The sequence below is a fragment of the Aegilops tauschii genome, chromosome 2 (assembly GCF_002575655.3).
Source record: "Aegilops tauschii subsp. strangulata cultivar AL8/78 chromosome 2, Aet v6.0, whole genome shotgun sequence".
Lineage (NCBI taxonomy): Eukaryota > Viridiplantae > Streptophyta > Magnoliopsida > Poales > Poaceae > Aegilops > Aegilops tauschii.
The window spans coordinates 119,561,701-119,584,759 of record NC_053036.3 but is presented as its reverse complement, the minus strand read 5'-3'; the positions used below and the strand labels follow the sequence as shown (position 1 = coordinate 119,584,759).

The window sequence follows — 23,059 nt, the reverse complement described above, 5'->3', positions numbered from 1 at the left end:
CAGTGTCAGCGCCGGCAACTCCCGTGGCCTTCCACCATCACAGCGTTTCGCCCAGATCAGTATCATCAGCACCTAGCCCCCTGCAAAATACAGGCGTTAGTCTTCAGACATTCGTAAGATCATGCAGGTGTTCATTCCTGAATATCAACTAGATTATAGATGCTTGCATCCTCCGAGACAGCAGAAAGAGCATAAGACAAATTTATGGCACCTCAGATCCTTCTCCTTCACGGACGCCCTCCGAAGCTACATCGACCTGAAAATGTCATTCATACCAAACTGACGAACATCCCCAAAACATAGAAAAGAGCCACATACAACACGAATGCAAAGTACCTCCACCAAAAGCACATCTCGCTCGGAGTATGCATCCGATCGTGTAATTGCTGATCCGCCGTCCGAGAAGACAGAGGGAGCCATCTCCTCTCTTTGCCAAGAGCTGCACAACAGTATTGCTATATCTACATGAACCAATGACAAACGCAGGGGACAACTCATCTTAGTCTCACCTGGTAAATATGTATACAGTCTCCACAGTGCTCATGTAGTTCAAAATTTGAACGCATGGAACTACCATATGTACATGAGTATTACCATAGCTTCACTTGTCTGAAGCCTGTCAGTTACTGAAAGCTTCATTAACTTGCTGGAGCATTCAGCAAGCAGAAACTAAGCAGGTGGTCATCTATTTGATCTACAAAGATCAATCAACACATATAACCCTTTCTGAATATAAAACACGGTATATGATCTGTTCCACGTCTATGATAACAACTTTCTGAATATACAACAGTATATGATCGGTTCCACTCTGAATGATAACAATTGCACACAAAAAATTAAGACCACCACTGTTTTATTCAGGAAACTGCCTGTAAAAAATATGGAACTAATGTAATGTCACAACACATCTCCGATTCGAAACATGCAGAAACAATTTTGTCTGGACAGTTTACAGGCATAGTCAAAGTAATAGTACAACATAACTGAAGATTTTCCAAACACGCAACATTCAAACTACACGAGCACATTTCAACACTATTTTTTCAAATCAGCCTCCATTCATTCTTAGCTCCGGTCTTTTGTTCTAGTTGTTTCGACCGTGACCTTCTACCCCACAATTCTTGCGGTGTGCAGGTTTCCGAGCTTGGTTTGGAACATCTCCACAATCTGTGCATGTCGTCTGCTTGTGCTCTGCCGCCAATAAATGATTCAAAATCTTATTTTCTTGATGAAACCTTTGTATGGCACCTTTTATCTGCTATGTACCAACCGTTGTCCATGGAATTGAAACGCTGCAGCCTTATCAGAGCAGGGCACTCACAACGACAAGACTTAGTGTTCTCCACGAACGCCTTCCCCTGATGCCCATTTGTACACAATGAGAAATAAGTTTAGTAATGAACAATTCAGTAGCTAGCAGTGTTCAGCAATACCAAAAGCATTTTTTACATACAGCACGGCCACAGACTATTTCTTGCATGCATTTCGTCCTCTCCACGTTCAGCCTGCTTTTGTCGTACCTAATGCCAAATCCTTTCTCCCAAGAGTATATGTTGTGAAGATCATAGGCTTCATCCGAAGTATCAAAACTTGTCCCCAATTTTGGCACAATTACATTATATCCAAGATTTTTAGCAGAACCACGGATTGCTTTCTCCAATGCAAAAATACCAGACACTGTGTCCTGCCTGCCGCGGCAGCATAAATCCTAACTCTGCGAGCAAATAACACTATTTTTTGATAAAATTGCAAATGCACGACAGTTTCATGAGTATCCCAGAAACCGGCCAGAACACTTTCACTAAGTCTCCCCATTTTCTCCAATGCAAAAATCATCCTATTAGGGCATGGCGCCCTGCCTGGCTCGGCAACCCCAATTCTGACTCTGGGTGTAAATCACGGTGTTCAGACAGAAATGGATAACGAACAAATGCAAATTACTCTCCTCATCCAAATGTAAATCACAGTGTTCAAACATAAATAGTCGATGCAAACATAAAGCCAGACAAAAACTAGATTGCCGAGCTATCACATACAACAAAGACTCTAAATTACTCCCTGATTAAAAATTCAGCCTGGCTCAAGCAGCACGCAGGCACAAACACCATACAGGAAATCAATTATTTGCTCACAGCGCACCAGCCATAGTGCAAATGTAACCATTAAGTGTTTCAACTCTTGGTCATTCAAACACACACCACGAACTATGTCACACAGAATCTAAATCGTCACAAAGCCATACCTTTGCATTCACCCAGGAGCTTTGAGGTCGATCTGCTCTACAGATTGCTTGAGCGGAATCTTCAATCCCTGTCCCCGCCGCCATTAGTGCGGCACAGATCTGGCCGTCCGCACTTGCTGCCGTCATGGGCAGCAGCCCAAGCGGCTCCATGGGGAGGTCTGCCGTCTGCACACCACAAATCGCGAAATACAGTCTAGATCTTCAGAAATCGCCACCACAAATTATAAGTCAATACATACGCAACGACTCAGATCCGTACCTCTTAATGGGCTGCATCAAAGAACTCCATCTTCGCGGGTTGCCGCAGGCATCTTCTCGCACGCCATAGGTCGCCGAGATCGCCGACAAAGGAAGGATCCAATCTCATGAGGTAGAAGACAACTGCTCCCAGCGACCCCTTTGCATTTACTCGGCTACTGTTGGTTCTCGCAGTTACTAGGAAAGCAGAAAACCTGAGGCACGGATCAGGACGACATTGACGTCTCGAGCCACGGCTCTGTTCCCACTCTTCGACGGCGTTTCATCATCTGCGCGAGACATGGCCCACTGCTCAGGTCTGCATGTGTACGTATATCTCATTTTCCCTATTTTTGGCAGAACCCGAGCCTGTCGCGCGCATTAAATGCGGTGAATCGCGAGGCTATACCCAACCGCTCAGATAACGAGCGCCTGTGTGCTCGAGTTCACAAACGAGGAAAACTTTTCTCTCTTTCTCTTCCTCTCATCTGCCTAGCAATATATCAGAGGATCAGGGCATGTTTTTTATTTAAACAGTTTTGCTAAAGCACATCTAGACGTACTCTAAGTATTGCACATCTACCTATATCATTGATTGATTTTAAGCTAGGATTCGTGCAAGCATTTTTTTTCTTTTTTCTTTCTATTTTGATTTGAGACACTTAGGACACTTGCGGTTTTTACTCCTCTAACCGAGACCTAAGTGGTTATCAATTTCAGTGTCGGAAAAATTTCAGCACCAATCGAAATCATTGAAATTCACTTTCATTCTGGTCAAAAGGCCGAAATATTCACTTGAATTCAATTCAGATTTTTTTTTGAAAATCATTTGGATTCATGTGTACTATTGAAATTGTCGAAATATTTTGGCCGAAACGTAATATTTCAGCGTCTGCTGAAATTAATGAAATTCAATGAACTTCATCGAAATCTCACTGAAAGTGAAAACCACTAACCGATCCCCAATACACGTTAGTGGAGTAAAAAAGATTACTCGGCCGCCGTAAATCTCCCTATTTTTACTCCACGCTCGGTGACCGAGTAAAACTTCTCTCCCTTTCTCTTCCTCTCCTCTGCCTCCTTTTCTCCCCCTTGCCTCACTGGTGCGTCCCCCACCCTTCGCCGCCCACCCCTCTCCTCCCAATAGTCAGACACGGTGGCCGGAGGTCCCCGCCGCCGATCCATGCTCGAGGGTCACCGTCCGCCGGCACATTCTCGAGCCGCCGACGCTCGCCCGCCCCCACCCGATTCATCGACTTCCCGGAGCTCCCTCCGCCGCGGTCGTCGACGAGGACCTACCTTGACGTCTGGCAGCACTCTTGGGGGACGTGGATGGCGGAGATCACCGACTGGGAGACCCACAAGAGGATGTAGGTCGGGTCGTTCCACACGGCCGAGCTCGCGGCCATGGAGTACGACCGGTGGCAAGTCCGGTATCACGGCGCCGCCGCCCGGCTAAACTTCCCATCGGGATGGCGCCAGTCCACCTCGTCCCGCCGGAGCCGGGGGTGGTGAGCGCGGCGATGGCACGGGAGGACCGAGAGGCGAGGGAGCGCCTTGAGGCGGAGGCCGCTGACGAGGCATACATGTCGGACCTCCGCCGGCAGCACCCGGAGCTCGTGGAGGCGGAGCGGACGATATTCGCAGTCAATGACGGGGAAGTCATCGTCATCTTCGACGACGAGGAGGAGGAGATCGACGTCGAGGAGTGGCGAAGCGTCTTCCCCGACGACGACGACGGCACCGACCCCGACCCAGCTCTCACCGAGGGTGGCTTGACGAGGAAGGATTGGCTCGACATTCACTTCAACCGTTGAATTTAAGTAGTTTTTAGTGTAGTTTAAATTTATGTTTAATGTTTTGTTGTGAAGACTATCTATGTTGAACTTATGTAATGCATGCAAATTTTTTGTTGAAATTAGATTCAATTTATGCAAATTCACGTTTACTCCGCTAAATTTAGAGGATCGGCTAGAACCGATCAAAATTTAGTGGAGTATAAATACTCCACTAAGGTTTAATTAGGCCGGATACTCCGCTATTTTCTAGGGATCGGTTAGAAATGCCGCGGTAACTAGGGCACATCTAGATGTGGGAGAAAGACCCTTATTTAGATAGAAGTAATAAGTTATCCTTCAGTGTTTGTAGTCGTTGCTAGGTGGTTTACGGATTTGGATGTAATTTTTTATTATTTCTGGTGTTCATTGTACTGTCTTGATTGAAGATGAATAGATTGGAATTTTTTTCGCAAAAATAATTAAAAAAATAAGCTACTTACTCCCTCCTTCCATCTATATCATTGGAAGCTCTTTTCACATATAAATTTGACGGTATGATTTGTGTAAGTTGCATGTCATATATTATTGCTCTAACATTTGGTTAAAGTTGATCTCGAAAAATGTATTAGGCCCTGTATAGATGGAAGGAGGGAGTATCTCATTGCCTTGATTTTGTACTGGGGTACTGCGCAATAGGAAATGAGTCTGTTTAGGACACATCTAAATGTGATATAATTATGTCACATTTAACCTGATGTCCACTATGTTTGTGGTCTAATTATTATTTTTGTCCCAGTTTTTCTTTTTCGTTCCTTGTTGTTGCGTATTTGTGGGAGGTTAGATGTGACATCTTTAAAAAATATCTAGATGTGAATTAGACAAACTGATAGGAGATGTCCTATTGGCCCGAACAGTTTGTCCCGAACAGTTTGTCTAATTCACATCTAGATGTTTTTTTAAGGATGTCACATCTAAACTCCCACAAATAACGCAGCAACAAGGAAAAAAAACGTTGGGACAAATAAAAAACCACAAATATAATGGACGTGGATGTGCCCTAGCCCGAAGTGAGTCATCATATGAAAGAGAACGAAACCGACTCCAAATCACATCGGACGCCGTGCGCTCTGCATTATATACTGGACAAGCACAGCAAAATCGCCACGAACGAACTGTACGTACGTCTTCTGCGGAGATGATGCCCTGGCCGACCAACAAGTCGCGGCAGTCCGGCTCTGGCCTGGCGGAGCTCGCCGCCGGCCTCACCAAGCGCCTTGCCGACGAAAATCGCAGCACCAACCTCGTCTTCTCGCCGCTGTCCATCTACGCCGCCGTCGCGCTCCTGGCGCCCGGCGCCCGTGGGGGCACCCTGGACGAGGTCCTCCGCCTCCTCGGCGCGCCCTCCCGGGACGAGCTCGAGGGATCCATCTCGCGCCTGGCGGACGACGCGCTCCAAGACCTGTCTGGATCCGGCGGGCCGAGCGTCGCGTTCGCGAGCGGCGTGTGGGTCGACAAGCGGCGGCCGCTGAAGCCGGCCTACCGCGAGGCCGTCGCCGGCGCGTACAGAGCGCAGGCGCGCGCACTGGATCTCCGGGAGGACCCCGCGGGAGCGGCACGGCACGTCAACGCCTGGGTCGCCGAGGCCACGAAGAACCTCATCAACGACGTCGTCTCCCCGAGAACCTTTGGCCGGAAGACCGACGTCGTGCTCGCGAGCGCCATGTACTTCAAAGGCGAGTGGGCGCTCCCGTTCGACGAGAGGGACACCAAGGACCGGCCGTTCCACCGGCGCGACGGAACCACCGTCGACGTGCCCTTCATGCGCAACTCCTCCCGCCACCTCGTCGCCGTGCACGACGGGTTCAAGGTGCTCGCGCTGCCGTACAAGATGCCGCAGCGAGGGTATCAATCGTGCGAGTCGGCGGCAAGCTTCAAGCCACCCACACGATACTCTATGTGCATCTTCCTGCCGGACGCGTACGATGGCCTGCGGAGCCTCGTCGACGAGATAACCTCCCGTCCGGGCTTCGTGCACGACCACCTGCCGGCGATCTCCGTCAAGGTCGGCGACTTCGGGGTTCCCAAGTTCAAGCTTGATTACTCGAGCAGCTTCGTCGGAATCCTGAAGCAGCTAGGGCTCGTTCTGCCGTTCGGCATGGGTTCTGACCCGTCGGACATGGTGGGGCACGACGGCACCGGGTTGCCTTTGGTCGTTCGAGACGTCATCCATAAGGCTGTCATCGAGGTCAGCGAGGAAGGGACGGAAGCTGCGGCTGTCACCATGATGAGTGCAGAGTTTGGACGTGCTCCCATGATGATGCCGGAGCCGAGGGTGGATTTCGTCGCCGACCATCCTTTCGCGTATTTCATAGTCGAGGAGGCATCCGGCGCGATCATGTTTGCAGGGCATGTCGTCGACCCTAGCAATGGCGACAGCCCGGCGCGGCTTGTGCAACGGAAACAACGGGGCGCACTTAACGAGCAGAGGCTACCTGATAGAGGATTCGAGTTGCCGATGACCAGAAACTTGCCGGTGCAGTTCGACGTAGTAGCGCCGACGGGGAATTCTGGCTCTAGCGGCCTGGCAGCGCTCGCCGCCGGGCTCGCGAGGCGCCTCGCCGAGGGGAGCACGAACGACAACCTAATCTTCTCGCCGATGTCCATCTACACAGCTCTGTCGCTCCTGGCCGCCGGCGCCAGGGACGCCACACTGGACGAGATCCTACGCGTCCTCGGCGCGCGGTCGCGCGGCGAGCTCGAGAACGTCGTGTCTCGCATGGCGGCGGGCGCGCTCCAGGACAGGTCGGCCTCAGGCGGCCCCCTTATGGCGTTCGCGTGCGGCGTGTGGAGCGACCTGACGCGGCCGCTGAAGCCGGCCTTCCGCTTAGCCGTCGCGGGCACGTACAAGGCCGAGGCGAGCACTGTCAACTTCCGCGGCGCGCCGGAGGAAGCGCGCCACCAGATCAACTCGTGGGCGGCTCAGGTGACGAGGAACCTCATCGACTCCGTCCTCCCCCCGGGATCGATAGATCCGGCGGCAACGCCATGTACTTCGAGGGCAAGTGGGAGGACCAGCCATTCGACAGGGGGCACACCGCGCACAAACCCTTCCGCCGGCTCGACCGCAGCCAAGTTAGCGTGCCGTTCATGCAGAGCTGGAAGCCGCAATTCGTTGCCGTGCACGACGGGTTCAAGGTGCTCAAACTCCGGTACAAGATGGCGGCGCCAGATCACGAGGGCACCACACGGGAACATGCACCTCCTCCTCCTTTGGGCCATGGTGACCATGGCGTCCACGGCCATGGTGCTCCCTACGCCCATCGCCATGTGAGTGCTGCATACAACGATGGGGGTCCGTCTCCAAACTATCTTCCCACCGGACCCCCACCATACTTCCGTCACCGTCGTCACGATCCCCCTCCCTGGGCCGGCAGCCCCATCTCATACGCCCATCCTAGGCCATATCCATATGGTGCACTTGGTCGGTTTGGCTACCCTCCTAATCCATCATATGCCCTCCAGGTTCCATTTGGTCGTGTTGGTCCGATTGGCCACCCTCGTAACCCATATTTCCCCCGCCATAATGCATTTCGCAACAGCTACGCGCCTGATCCGTGGGCAGGCAATGCCTACCCATCCCAGGGTGCTGCTCCGTGGGCGCACTCCGGCTCCGATCGTACCGGGTACACGCAGTTCTCCATGTGCATCTTCCTTCCGGACGCCCATGACGGCCTGTGGGGGCTGCTGGACACGATGGCGTCCCGGCCTCCTGGGTTCCTGCACGACCACCTGCCGGAGCAGAGAATCGCCCTCCGCGAGTTTCGGATGCCAAAGTTCAAGCTGTCCTTCCACAGCAGCGTTGCCGCCGTCCTCAAGAAGCTTGGGCTTGAGCTCCCGTTCTGCCAGCAGGGCAACCTGTCGGACATGGTGGAGGACGATGGCTCTGGCTTGCCAATAGTGGTGGATGATGTCATCCACAAGGCCGTCGTCGAGGTAAACGAGGAAGGGACTGAAGCCGCCGCCGCCACCATGGTCGTCCAGGGTCTTGGATGCGCAATGCCATCACCTCCAACACCTCCACAGGTGGATTTCATCGCCGACCATCCGTTTGCCTACTACATAGTGGAGGAGGCGACCGGAGCAGTTGTCTTTGCGGGGCACGTCCTCGGCCCCTCCAAGGAGTAATAAGTAGACTGTTGAGGTCGGCCAACACTTTTTTTCTTTCTATTTTGATTCCTGCACCTACTTGTACAATGATGAATTTATATGGACAGCTATTTTTCACCTCATGAAAAATCTGCTTTGTGGCTCAGTTTGATTATACTAGATGCATCCGTATGGCGCAAGAAGCCAATTAAACTTATATCTCAGGTGTCTTGCTGTATGCAAATGAGTGTTTTTTTTATAATTGTGCAAGATGAGAAAGAATCAGCAGGCAAATTCATGTACATCTGTGCTGAAACTAACAAACCGGTCTGCTAAGGCAGTTCACACCGTCAAAAAGATTCAGCATCGCTAGGTATCTTAATTTTCTGTTCTTTTATCTCGTTTTTCTGAACCACTGAATCTGCGAGCCTTGTATTGGTATTTTCTGCTTGCTGCAGCCACGCGTAGCTGTAATCGACAAGCACCTTAGCTTATCATAATCGACAGGCACCCTCTTTAAGAAGTTCCAACCTTAGCTTATCTCAAGATGAGTGGGTAAAATTTATTATGTCGGTAACTAGGATAACATTTTTTATCTGAATGCATGCCTAGTTTGAAAATATTAAGCATTGGCAATTTGGCGCACATGCAAATCTGTTGTTCAGAGAAAAAACATTTTGCCTCAAAGAATAACTTTGTATGATATATTGTGGTTAGACCAAAGAAATCATCTCCAAGTCTAACAGCCTTCTACTACTTTCAGTCAAAAGAGCACAAGAAGATCATGTACCATGGTTCTCACCTTCTGTAGTTTTGGAAATTTTAGCATTGCTAAAATAAGTCAAAAGAATCAAACTCTAAATAATCCGTATTTTCATGTGTGGAGTTTGTGATTGCACCAAAGAAATTATCTCCAAGGAAGAACACCAGGGGCAGCACAGATAACACCAACAAAAGAGGGAACAAATCAGCCATAGCACAATTGTGTTGTCATAGACCTACAAAATGAACACATGAGTAATAAGGTCCAAGAACTGAATTCTAAATAACTCCATAGCTGCCCCAAAACTTTGATGCAAAATATTTGAACCCAAGCATAATGCAAGCGGCAAAACTATGATGGAGTTTCGGGTGTCAGATGTGCCCTGCCTTCTATCACGACGGTCTATTTTCATGTTTGGAGTTTAATGCCCTAGCAACCCGATGGGGAGCTGGCGAGACGTGTAGGTTTTCAGACGGGCCCGGTGGTGAGTGGGATACGGTCAACCACCATAAATGATAAAAATGGCTATTGTGGTAAAACCTACAAATTCACTACAAAAATATGACAGCAAAGCTCAATAAATGTGTGCATAAACTCATAACGCGTGCCTGAGATAGGAGACACATGTGTGACCTGCAGGTATGTACAACAGGGCTCACTAAATATGAAACTTACAAATTTATTGTTATTTTTAATAGTTTTGTTATAAAGATTGGGATAGAAAGACATTTTCCAAGGACACCCTTTTGGGCAGTGCTATAATCAAAGCTTGTCTTACAAAGTTAAATTCATACCCCTCTTAAGCAGTTCCAACCAGAGCCTGTCTCAGGGGCTACTAACGGTGCTATGGCCAAGGGTGCTTTAACATATCGAAAGCCGGACTGAATAAGCCGACACGAATCAGGCCCCCTTAGGTCGGTTCCTGCCTTGGGTGGTAGTGCCGGCCCATGGACCTAACCAGAGAAGGACCCAGAGGATTTGGGGCACACGACGAGGAAACCGGCGCTCCTCCAACCGACTAGAATTATGTAACCCTAGACCCTGGTAGCCATATATGTTGGGGTCAGAATACTTGATTAGATACAGAACCTCAAAGCTATTGCTCAATCCCTCGATCTTTGTAAGCCCCTGTACATAAGCAATATACACGAGCAAGAAATAGGGTTTTACCTCCTCTACGAGGACATAAACATGGGTAATCCTTGTCTATTTCCCATTTGATATATTCGTCTAGCTAGTATACCCTATTGAGGGATCTACCGGAAATAACTCACATACTCCCTCAGTATGGCATGCGTCTTACGTTTTGATACAGAAAATTGTTCTCAAATTTCAAATTTCAAAAAATGATCGCTGATTCAAAAAACATTCATGAATTCAAAAACTGTTCATGTGTTTCAAAAAATGATTTATTAAAAAACAAAAAAAAATTGTGAATTTCAAAAGGTGCTCCCAAAATTCAAAAAATGTTCACAATTCAGAAAATGTTCGTGAATTTATAAAAGATCTTCATGATTTCAAAAAATGTTAATGAATTTGTAAAAAAATGTTTAAGAATTGGAGAAATGTTTACAATTTCAAAAAATGTTTGACATGTTTGAGAGGACAGATTTACATCACCAAATAGATGAAACAATGAGATATAAATAAATTAATAAAGGTAACTCATATTATTTTTATTTTCTCGAATCACAAAGGCTCAAACAGATCAAACACTCAAAAATAAAACAAAGAAACAAAACATAGTGCAACACCACGAGTAAGCTACCCCCCTGCTGTCCTCGACAAGTACCAACACCTCATAAGCACACAGCTTGTGCAAAGAGCACCCCACCATACAAACTCAATGGAATGCGCATTTGGTTACCGCTTGCAAATGCCAACTATCTAAACCCTCCTCCCTGGTGCTTCCTGCTTAGAAAGCCAATGGGGGCAGTGGCAGGTTGTTGGTGAGTCCTGACTTCATCCGCCTCTTCCTGAGTCTCTCGGCGATGATGAAAGCGAGCTCCAGAGACTGCGACGCGTTCAGCCTTGGGTCGCAGTGGGTGTGGTAGCGGTCACCCAGGTCATCGAAGGTCACAGTCCGCGATCCACCAATGCACTCAGTGACATTCTGTCCAGTCATTTCAAGGTGGATACCTCCTGGGTGGCTGCCTTCTTGGTCGTGCACGTCGAAGAATGCACGCACCTCATTCTGTTGATCAACACAAAGTTAATGTTAGAGCAGTCAATATATGCCAAAAGAAACTTGTAAATTACTGGAAATGTTGTTTAATAAATAGAAACTCTTTGTTGCAACCAATCTATCTAGAATCAAGCTTTAGGCTCTTCACTATAGTAAAATATTTTGTAGGGATTTATGCAGCAAAAAGAGCAACAAGCAAAATGTCAGATGGAACAGCAAGAGCAACCATCTTTCATTGCCCACTTCCATAGGCAGTTCAATCAACAATTTTTTTACTTCAATTGTTCATATGAACTTTGAATCATCAGAAAACATTTGATTGTGAAAGAAATGGTCACACCCTATTTTGCCATGTCATGAGTTTCACTTTCATCGACAATGTTTAGGAATGCAGTAGAATCCGGAGTAGAAAGATACTCACCATAATAGAGTCAAATGGACGAGTCTTCAGACCACATGGGGCCTTGATGGTGTTTCCGTGCATGGGGTCGGTAATCCATGTGACAATCTGTCCAGAATTGCGGACAGCACGGATGAGATGAGGCAACTTCACCCTCATGTTCTCAGCCCCCATTCTTGTAATTATGGTGATCCTTCCCGGCTTGTTTGAAGGGTTCAAAATGTCAATCAGCTTCACCAGTTCAGCAGGGTTCATCTTGTCACTCACCTAAATTCCACAAGTTCATGTTATTTTAAATTTCATCATCCAAAACACACTGAAAAAGAATTTAGATTTCCTTTGACCAAATCTTAAAATGAATTCAGTACCGACCTTAATGCCAAGAGGGTTGGCAATACCACGGAGGAATTCAACATGAGCCCCATCGAGTTGACGAGTGCGCTCACCAACCCACACCATATGGGCCGAGCAGTCGTAGAAAAGGCCACTTGTGGAGTCCTCACGGGTAAGAGCCTGCTCATATGGCAAGAGGAGACACTCGTGGGATGTCCAGAAGTCAGTAGTCGTCATTATCGGATGGTCCATTCCCAGCCCAGCTGCAGTCATGAAGCCAAGAGCCTCATCCACCCTATGTGCCAACTCACGGTACCTATAGACCATTCCACAGAAGAACTTAGACCATTAGATAACATATCAATCCAGCAATTAGAGAAATATATTCTGCAAACTATACGGTAGGATAAGCAGCGACAAATACACTCATAGCATTTCTGCGGTCTATCTGCAATCTGATCTTAAAAATCCTACGAGCACATGTCATTTATTATGCCTTATTTTGATGATGACCCGGTAAGAAACTTTGTTAGAGCACCATCTTTTCCAGAGAAATAAAAAGGACTTCATGAATATACATTATTCGAGTTACCTAGACACACCTGAAGAAAACATTGACTATATTAACACGACACGGCTTAGTAAAAATAACAATTCCAAGAAAGGTTACTGGTGTTTAATTGGACGCACGCCAATTGCATGGGCGATTGGCATATTCTGAGTATATACTGCAGCACAGCGACACCTAGGAAGATTCATACAACTAAAACTGAGCAAATCCCCGATGAATCATTCAGAAAGTTAGGTGCAGAGAAAGACAGCTTGAAAGAAAAGGACATCTAAAGCGAAAGTTTCCACATACTCTAATATGGCCACTCGTCCACTCCTACCAACTACTGATTGATGAACCCCGAACTACCATGTGATTTGTTTAAACATTGGCAGGCAGTGAAGAACCACACAAAAAGCTGTTCTACTTAATTTTGAGGCTACAACTGAAAATATCTGCATATTCCAAGAACAGGACTAAGTGTCATACTCTCAAGAATATGTCCAGCAATCTTTACTGACATGACAAGATTTTTACTAGAATAGGTTAATACTTGTACCAGCAACCTATCAGTTGCCTTATCGTGATAAGGAGATATGTGGAAGAAATTCAACACCGATATTTTAACAGGACAGCGAGTGCCCAAGCTGCACCAAAAGTTCTTCTAAAAATTTGAATGACAAAAGGCATAATTTTTCTCACCTGTCTCCCTGCTCGTTGTGATCCATGAAATCCAGGTTCCACTGGATGACGCGCTGCATAGCTGCGTAGCCTCCGGTCGCGAACGCGCGGAGCAAGTTCAGCGTCGCCACCGACTGGGCGTAGGCCCTGATCATCCTGTCGGGGTCAGGCGTGCGGCTCTTGAGGTCGAAGGCGTCGCCGTTGACGTTATCGCCCCTGTAACTCGGCAGCTTGACGCCGTCCTTCTCTTCGAAGTTGTCAGACCTGGGCTTGGCGAACTGGCCAGCCATCCGTCCCACCTACCATGCGCAAGGAACAGAGGAGCAGATCGGATCAGATCTCACAAATCAAACGACCGATGGGCGTACCAGGTTCAATTCAATTCGGTTTGTGTATAATCATCGGTGTGTACCTTGACGACGGGGACCTGGCCGCCGAACATGAGGACGGCGCCCATCTGGAGCAGCACACGGAAGGTGTCACGGATGTTGTTGGCGTTGAACTCCTTGAAGCTCTCGGCGCAGTCGCCGCCCTGGAGGACGAAGGCGCGGCCCATGGCGGCCTCGGCGAGGCGGTCCTCGAGGTGGCGCGCCTCGCCGGCGAACACGATGGGCGGGAAGGTCTCGATCGTCTTGAGCACCGCGTCGAGCTCCTCCTTGTTGGGGTACTCGGGCAGCTGCAGCGCCTTCTTCTTCCTCCAGCTGTCGACGGACCAGCTCGCGGGCCGGGTCACGGCCGCGGCCTCCGGCGCCACGGTCGGGGACGAGGTCTTGGCCGCCGCGGCCGCCGGGACGGACGCGCCGCCGCTCCGGGCGGGGTCGGCGGCGTGCACCGCGGAGATGGTGCGGCGCTTGAGGGGGAGGAACCCCGCGCGGCGGGGCTGGGCCGCGCCGCCGGTCAGCGCGGCGGCCGCGGCGGCGGTGTTGGTGGCGAGCGCCATTGCTGCGGCGGGTGGGGAGGGGAGGGGAGGGGCTGGGCGGCGAGATGCGCAGCTGCTCGGGCGGTAGGTCGGTAGGTGGGGCTGCTGTGCGGAGGGCGAGTCGTGTGGTCTGGGGGAAATGGGGGTGGCAGTCGGGGTTTATATACCAGGCGGCCGGCGAGGGGTGGTGGCGTGGGGTTGGTGGCGAGGCGGGGCGGGGGATTTGGTGGTTGGCGACGAGACGGGACGGGGCGGCGATGGGGGAAGAGAAGGGGGGAGGGGATGCCGGGGTAGATTTGGGTATCTGCCGTGCCGGAGACCGGATATGTGGCGTGGAAAGATACTTTTGGGGGGTTTGGTGGCGAGTATGACAAAAGGGTCCGCGACGCACGGGCGGTGGGGCACCACCTGGCTGTGGGTTGATACGTACACGGTGGAATTGGTCCGCTCAGCTCGGCAATGGATCGGCTCAGCTGGGACAAGATGGCGTGTGTGTACGCACGTATCCGCATGACCGCGGTTGGCGATAGCTGTTTTTAGGCTAGTTTTGGATTCTTGCCAAAAACCACCCCATCCATATTTTGGTTACAATTAAATTTTTGGTTTCTTGTTTTAATCATGGCCAATTTTTCAACAGGCCAATGCTCATTTTTCTTGCAAGGCTTATACACACAAAAAAAAAATCATGGGCAATTTTTCTACAGGCTAATGCTCATTTTTTCTTGTACGAAGTTGCGATGTGAATATTCTTCTTGTAAGACCAACCACATCATAACTAGAGTTGCGCCAACGCTCGGTGATTGTGAATATTCCTGTCAGAGTTACAATGTGATTTTATTCAATAGTAGTTCATTATATCATGTCAGATGGGAGAAACTAAAATATAGATGAACAATAAAGATCTCGGGTAAAACTAAAGTTAGATCGAAAGTCCTATTCTACTCCCGAGCTCAAATGAGGTAAAATAATTGTGGCAATTTTGACAAGTGTTTTGTGTGCTTGAAAAAAATTAGCATGAGAAAAACAGCACTACAAAATACTTTCAAAAATAGCAATTTTGGAGCATTGATTTTGTTTTTTTTTCTCACGACTTCCACGAATATCATTTTATGATAAAAAATTCAAGCGCACAAAAAATGTGTCAAAGTTTATTAAAAAAATAGAATTTTTTGATTTTTTTTCCCATGACTTCCACGAATGTCATTTTATAACAAATTTTTGCAAGCACACAATTTTTTTTTCAAAGTTTACCAAAAAATGTTTTTTTATTTTTTTCACAACTTCCACAAATGTCATTTCATGATAAATCCAGAATTTCGTAATTTTTTAAAGTATTATTTTTTTATTTTACTGCTCATCAGGGAGCATTCGAGCTCAGGCGCACATACTCCGCGTCCAACTTAGATCAAACATTGTCGGATTTGACATGTCGTGCACCTTTTGTATCTCACATTTCCATTGAGACCTAGTGGAAACCCCATTAAGATTGAATATGCATAAATTGGATGGGTCTTGTAGGTTTTGAATAGCCACTTGAATCGCTCACTCCGGCAGGTATGCGTTGTGGCGAAGAACACATTTATATATGTCATTCTTCAAATGGTTCATTCATCACCATAGTAGAGAGGATAGGTTCGCGAGCACAAAGGAATAAAGCATGATAGTCGTTGACCAAACAAAATTTGATACCACTATCATCGCCACCGCGCAAGACAGGTCAAAAGCACAGGACGGCAAAAACTCTGGATTTAAAGCCAACCAAGAATCGGTGGTACTAAAACACATGCTCTTTGGTGTTTCCCATGTTGGCCACAACGACCACAACATGATAGGGATAGAGGAACTTTTATTCCGCCAGACACCACCTCCACCATTGAGACACCGTCGTTAAACACACACAAATCCAATATGAAGAAATTAAACTACAATCCATATGCCAAGTCCAAGGTTCTTCCCACCTCCTAGCACCAAATCGACCGGAGGGGACTAACTGAATTGTCGATGGAAGGTGAGAATTTTCTCCTGGTCATGTCCTTCTATGGTTTATGGATATTTGAAGCTCACTACAATTTTTCTAAACTCAACATATATCTTTATTTTTTAAATCAATTTATGTTGTCACATTTGGTAAATTTTATAACAGTTTAAGATAATTTATCTTGGCAATGGTTGCTAAGGAAAAATAGTTTACATTTTTAAATTTTTTTTAACAATACTTGTGTTTTGGCGGACTGAGCATAACTCAGATGGTTATGTTCCTTTTGGTGAAACCAGTTCACCAAGGTTCAAGTTCTAGACTTGGCACATGTGTTCATATTTTTCTGAATTTATTTCAGACTTTTCGGCGACATTCGTTCAGTGGGAGCAAATGTTCATGTTGACTGTGAGATGTTATGGGTGTGTGTGCGCATTTATAGGGGTGAATGTACGTGCGTATGTGGGTATTGGCGTTTGCACCGTCTTAGAAAAACGACGCGGGACAAATATAACTTTTTTTGCAAGAAAACTTCCGTTCTATTCATCTTCAATCATGTCAGCACAACGAACACCAGAAATAATAAAAATTACGTCCAGATCCACAGACCACCTAGCGACAATTAAAAGCACTGGAGTGAGCCGAAGGCGCGCCATATATAACATTGTTGATACTAAAGAGAAAGAAGCTTGAAAATAGTGTGTGTTTTGCATTTCAAATGAGATGTTTTTTTCTCAACTCCGAAAAATCTTCTCTCTTAGTCACATGTTCATAAAATTTAATTGTAATTGCCACATAATTTGAGTAGACAAAAATTAGTTCCTAAAGATAACGTGAAGAGCATCTTTTCTCTTAGTCACGTGTTTATAAAATTTAACATAACTACCACGTAATTTTAGTAGCCAAATATTACTAGTTGCTAAAGATAATGAAGAGCATGTTTTCTCTTAGTCACGTGTTTATAAAATCTAATTTTAATTACCACATATTTTTAGTAGCCAAATATTAGTTGCTAAACATAACGTTAAGACCATCGGTTGTATGTATAACGTGTTTTGTACGCTGTCATCCCGGGATGACATGGAGAGTTTTGGGAAGGCTTCCTTATCTGCACAACTTCAATAAATGCCCTAAACCTTTGGACCAACTTTTCTACCATATCATCGTCCATATCTATACCTGACCCCGAATGTGACTTACAAGATGATTGCTCTGGCGTGCTTCTAAAAAATGTAAGCTTGTACTCCTATATATGCTTAGCAACGTGCAACGTTAATCTGCGGGTGACTTGGGAAAGAAGTGCAGTGTCAAGATATTGTATGGCATCCTGGAGTTTGTTTATCTTGTAATCTGTAAAGCGACATCACGCGGATCGGCCCATTTCTTGTGCTGATAGGAAGAAATTGCCTTGTTTCAAGCGTGTTTTTAATTATCTTACTCCTCACGGATAAGCAAGTTAGTGTCTATCCTGAAATTGGCTTCCAAGACATTGGTGCTTGGTACAGTACTTTTTACCCGAGGGGCAGCCAGCACTGTTTCGGCAGTTCCACGAACATGAGTATAGTATATATATATATGACCAAAGTGTCCCGCGAAGCACACTGTACCTTTGTCTCACCTAACGTAGAAGCTGCTAGTAGTAAGCGACCGAGACATCACGATGCTGGTGTGCCCCACCCGGTACCGACGGCGTCGACGTGGCGTGAGGCTCTTCCGTCGCGGCAGTCTGGACGCACCAACCACCACCCGTGCCACGACTCGCGACCAAGTGAGTGGGTGGGCTTGGTTGGTGCGGCGTATGGCTCGTCGCCTGGACACACGCCTCTGCGTCGCCGCCACCACAATTCCAAGTCGCGGCACGGCGCGGCACGGCGGTGTGTGCAGGCGACCGCGGGAGAAGGCGGCGACCCCGGCCGGGGGTGGGGCGTCGCGCGCCTCCCCAGTCCCCACTCGGGCGTGTGCGGTTCCCTATTACGAATGGCCAGCACGGGTAACAGGAGGGACACAGGGAAAGCACGTTGCACATGCTCCACCACACGCCGCCACGACTGGCTGCATGGGCGGCTCGCGTACCATTTTAGGTCCAAGGGTGTACGGTACACGTAAACTGTTTTCGTTTCCTGACATTTGTTTTCCCATGGCTACTAGAGTAGTATTTTCAGAGGAGCAATTTGCCACGCTGCATGGTGCCTGTGGTCGACACAGTGGTTCGGGGCCAGCGATATCCCAAGTCACGATGAGCCCGACGCATGGAAGCCCATGCCCTGCATCCGTGGGACCGTAGATAAATGCCTGCTGACATTTACTGTCCACACTGATGAGCAAGAGACGCAGCGGTTTCGTATTGGCTAGTGTTCCCGCCGTGAAAAGTCAACCTCCGAGGCTCCCGGCCGATGATCTTCGGCCTTCCTTGACATGGCGGGTAGCGGATTTGACTCCGATCACTCTAGATCCATCAACTTGAGTGTCGTTCCATGCGGGTTGAAGGAGTCAATGGACATCCGCATTGCCCTACGCCGCTCCCGGGAGGACTGCGCCCGACCGACGACGGGATCTGTTCGACGTGAATCCATTCCTTCTGCGCGACAGGCGCTTGGATTCTCCGGGGCTGGATCATCGCGGTCCCTTAGCTTCCCTGTCTCTGTGGGCCAAGTATGAGAGTTACTGGGACCGGTGTGCCCGCCGTGGGAGGGACAAGATGAGGGTGGCCGAGGCCTGCCTCGCTGCACACATGGCGACGGCGGAAGCGACACATGTGGCGGCGCGCTGCCGCGGAAGAAGCCATATGTGCCCGCATCGTAAAGAAGCAGCAGCAGAGGAACACACCCGCCCTCGCCCGAGAGCAGAATCGAGCAGTTCGCGCCATGGCCGAACTGCCATCCAAAGAGGAGAAGGAGTACAACGACGGGCCGGACAACTCCGGCGATGAACATATCCGGTTTGATCCACATTGTGTTTTTCACTGCTACTTTCACGAGAAGGCCGGCAAGGCGCTGACATGGGCAAGGGCAGCCATGGATAATCTTCTCTATAGCTAGTATGTCGGTAGAACATGCCAAAAATTGATAGTCCGATGGCATGTCTTGATGAGCTAGACGATGTGTGTTGATCGTTTACGTAGGGTTGCATGTCTATGTATGGATTGAGATTTTTTAATTGAGGTGTCCAGTTGTGTGAAAGAAAATTTGATATATGCTCGGTCAGTGCCCCGGGATGTCAAAATTAGCAAGTTCAGATGCTCTTAATCATTATTAAGTTTGTCATGGCTCGATATCCAAAAGGATAAGGAAATCCCCTCCAAAAGAAAATGAATAAGGAAATGAGCAGCAGCGTCTTTTGTTCTCTGAATCCCATCAAGCAGGTCGTCGTAAGAGAAGAACAATAATAAACAAAGTGAAAGCAGCAAACAATACTAGTAAGCCGAAAACAATAGCTGCACAGGGGCAAACAAACAGCAGACACACACACACATGTCTTGCTTTCTTTTGGTAACATACTGTAGGTGAGTACGACAATGTAAAAAACGACTCATTTGAACCGTTCTTCGCATCAACGCATTACACGTGCGGCGAATGTCAAAAACTTGTTTATTTAGCAGTAGCTCCCTATATTCAATAAAAATAATTAGCTGCAGCACACAACACAGCCAATTAGTTTGACTGCTCTCCGCTGACGCTAATAATACCAATTCCAATGCGACTAACCTCCGCTAGGACTAACCAATCATCATGGGTAAACAAAAACAAATCTCGTCGCACCATCAGACACAAGGAAACTAATCAGCTACTATAGTAAGAAAAGAAACTATGAACAGACAAATTACCGTGGGCTGAACCTCCACGAGCTCCCACGGTAATCTTTCAGTCCAAAACGGATGTAAAGGTCCGCCAACCCGACGGTTTCTTCTCGCCGCAACCCGCAGGCAAAGTTCAGCTCAAACTTTTACCCAGACCAACGCAGCTCCGGTCCCAGCACGTCAGGCCTGGCCAGCAGCAGAGCTGCCGATCTACGACGGTATGTGGTTAGTGTCCGTGAATCGGGAGTGCAAACGAAGCATGCTGCGAGGAAGGTGCGTTAAATAAATCAGCCACCAAGCAGCCCACATGTTTGAACTGAATTACTAGTACGACTTGACCCCATATGTCCAGATGCGTCTGTCGATATGCTTTTCGCGGCTACAATATGCCGTCGACGTCGAGGCTTTGTTCGCTAGCCAGAGCCACCTACCCCACCACCCTCGCCTCGTCTCCAACCTCTTTCGTCTGTTGGAGGAAGAGGGTTCGTCAATGGTACCGGCGTTGGTCAAGCAAAGATGGCGATGTTTCATCACACATCAGGTTTTTTAAGCTAATGAACTGTTAATGCAATCAATCAATCAATTAGGGTCACATGTTTGAAAGTGAAGGTAGATGATTAAGGGGATAACTCCTCTGCTCAGTGCTCCACTAACTACTCACCTACATATTGTAATGTGCAGTTGTGGTGGTGCGTATGTATACCGAAATAAAATTAGGGCAACTCCAACGTTTGGTTCACCAAAAATGGATACAACAAATGTCTGCGGACACATTCGGACGTGTCCGTGGTCAACAGATAGAGGAGTGGCCATCCGATCCGGTACATCAAACTTTCGTGCTAGTTCTTTTTTTTTAGAAAAAACTTCCGATCTATTTATTAACTGTCAAAGTAGTACAGAGAACATCAAAAGTAAAAAAAAAAATACATCCAGATTCTTAGACCACCTAGCGACGACTACAAACACTAGAGCGAGTCGATGGCGTGCCATCGTCATCGCCCCTTCATCACCGGAGCCGTGCAAACCTTGTTGTAGTAGACAGTCAAGAAGTCATTATGCTAAGGCCTCATGGGACCAGCGCACTAGAACAGCAACCACTGCTGATGAAGAGATGCGTAAATCGGAATGATCCAACCTGTAAACGCACGAGCGTAGATGAACGAAGACCGAATCCAAGCGGATCCACTGAAGACAAAAGCCGACCGAATCCCGCGAGATTCGCCGGAGACAAATCTCCACACGCCTTCCAACGATGCTAGAAGCATCACCAGGACGGGGGCTAGGCGGAGAGAACCTTATTCCATCTCCAGGAAGCCGCCGTCGTCTCGCCTTCCTGAGCAGGACACAAACCCTATCAAAACTCAAAGAAACTCCTAAAAACGGAGCCCTCCCGCTGGCAAAGACCGGAATCCATCGCATCTCCATGGCCCTAAGGCCATAGGAGATGAGGCAGGACGGCGGCTGCGTGGCGGGAGGCAACAAAAACCCTAGCGATAGCCGCCCTCATGTACGAGCGAAGGGGGTACAACTTCTGCGCTAGTTCAAACGGACAATTCAAAAAGACGAATGAAACTCATGCAAATTAGACGGTATTTGTTAAATTTTGATACATGTACAATCAAAAGGACAAAATTTAACAAAGTTCAACTAAACATAAGGAAATTTAAATTGAACCTGAATTAAAGCTGAGCAAGGTACCAGACGGTGACCTCATAGTCGTAATCATGGCCTCTGAGGCCGCGAGCACCTCCGCCGTTGCTGCCATTATCATCCTTCCTTCGCAGCTGCCATGATTGACCACCGCTTGGCACAACCGATGGGCCACACCCGCTGGCAGCGAGAGTCGATCACAGACGCGCTCTTTCCCTTGCCACTAGGTGTGGCGAGGGCACGGGCGGCGTGCTTGGATTCCTCTAGCCCCACTTTGAGAAGTTGGTCAATGATCCAACACAAATGACGGGCGGGCGTCTGCACGGTAGTCCTGGACCGATCCTCGGACCAGGCGAACGCAAGGTCCAGGTCGACGTCTACCTGAGGCGGGAGACGCTCTTGACAGTAAACGCCCACCTGCTAGGGAAAGAGAGAGCAAAGGGATGTGGGTGAAAGGGTGTGGGGCAACCTAGTCCGACTGTTCTAGATCATACCACTTCGTTGTTTTACATGCAGAGATATGTTAGGCTCACGACAGTGTTTGCACAGTACTAGGTCAGATTAGGCCCAATAGGCTAGGATTATATTTCCTCGTTTTGTTGTTTCCTATCTTATTTACTGAAATGATTTTGATATTTAAAATATCAAACCATCTGCTAAAAATCCAGAAACTTGCACACATACTCGATAAAATATAGAGAGTATATTTCCCTCTCCATATAAATTTACAAATAGTTTTTTATAATTTTTTAAGGACATTATAAATTCCATAAAAATAGTATTAGGGTTTTATAAATCCTAAAATGATCTTCAAATAGCAAAATAATTATATGCACATTATTAAATATTTTGAATGTTATTTTGCAGAGAAGTCATATTATCTCCTCTCATTTTGTCATATGGTTAATTGGAAAAAAAAATACTTAAATGGCCTCTAAATGCAAATAATCAAATAAACTCAATTTTTTCAATTGTCCATTGGAGATGTCATTTTATCTCTCCTCTGTAATTTGAATACGAGCCAGATCCAATTTAAAATGCAAATACCATATTTTAGAAAGTCATTTTTTCTAACCTTGAGAAAGTCATATTATTCTCACTCATTTAAATATAGTTTGAAAAATATTCAAATGAAGGATATTAAATCCTTTTGAGCTTAAATAAATTTCCAAACCAATAATTAATTTTTTTAGTTACACTAATCCTATTTGCATCACATGGTTTGGAAAAGTTTTAACCAAGACTCAAAAAGTTTCTATTTCTTCTGAAAATCATAGCAGCTCAAAAACTATTGCCTATTTATTTATTTAACATTCCAAAATTTGAAATCTTTTTTTGAGGATAAATTTGAAATATTATTTTTTGAGGATAAATTTGAAATCTTTTGGGATGTTACACTTA

General features: G+C 47.3%; 1 protein-coding gene, 1 long non-coding RNA gene and 1 pseudogene across 4 annotated transcripts; 1 reads left to right on the top strand and 2 right to left on the bottom strand.

Moving 5' to 3' along the window:
- Positions 1-839: 839 nt before the first annotated feature.
- LOC120975015 (uncharacterized) lies at positions 840-2,822 on the bottom strand. 3 transcript variants are annotated; one of them, XR_012202031.1, is made up of 3 exons: positions 2,505-2,795; positions 1,457-2,410; positions 840-1,361 (listed from the first exon to the last, which is right to left on the bottom strand). It is a non-coding gene; the product is annotated as an uncharacterized lncRNA (long non-coding RNA). The 3 variants fall into 3 exon arrangements; XR_012202030.1 differs by having other exon boundaries at positions 2,246-2,410; positions 2,505-2,793; XR_005770821.3 differs by having other exon boundaries at positions 840-2,410; positions 2,505-2,822.
- Positions 2,823-5,455: 2,633 nt separating this feature from the next.
- LOC109776562 (uncharacterized) lies at positions 5,456-8,516 on the top strand (annotated as a pseudogene).
- Positions 8,517-10,812: 2,296 nt separating this feature from the next.
- LOC109776567 (phospho-2-dehydro-3-deoxyheptonate aldolase 2, chloroplastic) lies at positions 10,813-14,556 on the bottom strand. Its single transcript, XM_020335232.4, has 5 exons — positions 13,731-14,556; positions 13,340-13,617; positions 12,127-12,403; positions 11,776-12,021; positions 10,813-11,363 (listed from the first exon to the last, which is right to left on the bottom strand). The coding sequence occupies exons 1-5, from the start codon at positions 14,256-14,258 to the stop codon at positions 11,085-11,087; spliced, it is 1,608 nt and encodes a 535-aa protein (XP_020190821.1). The 5' UTR covers positions 14,259-14,556; the 3' UTR covers positions 10,813-11,084.
- Between the last annotated feature and the right edge of the window lie 8,503 nt (positions 14,557-23,059).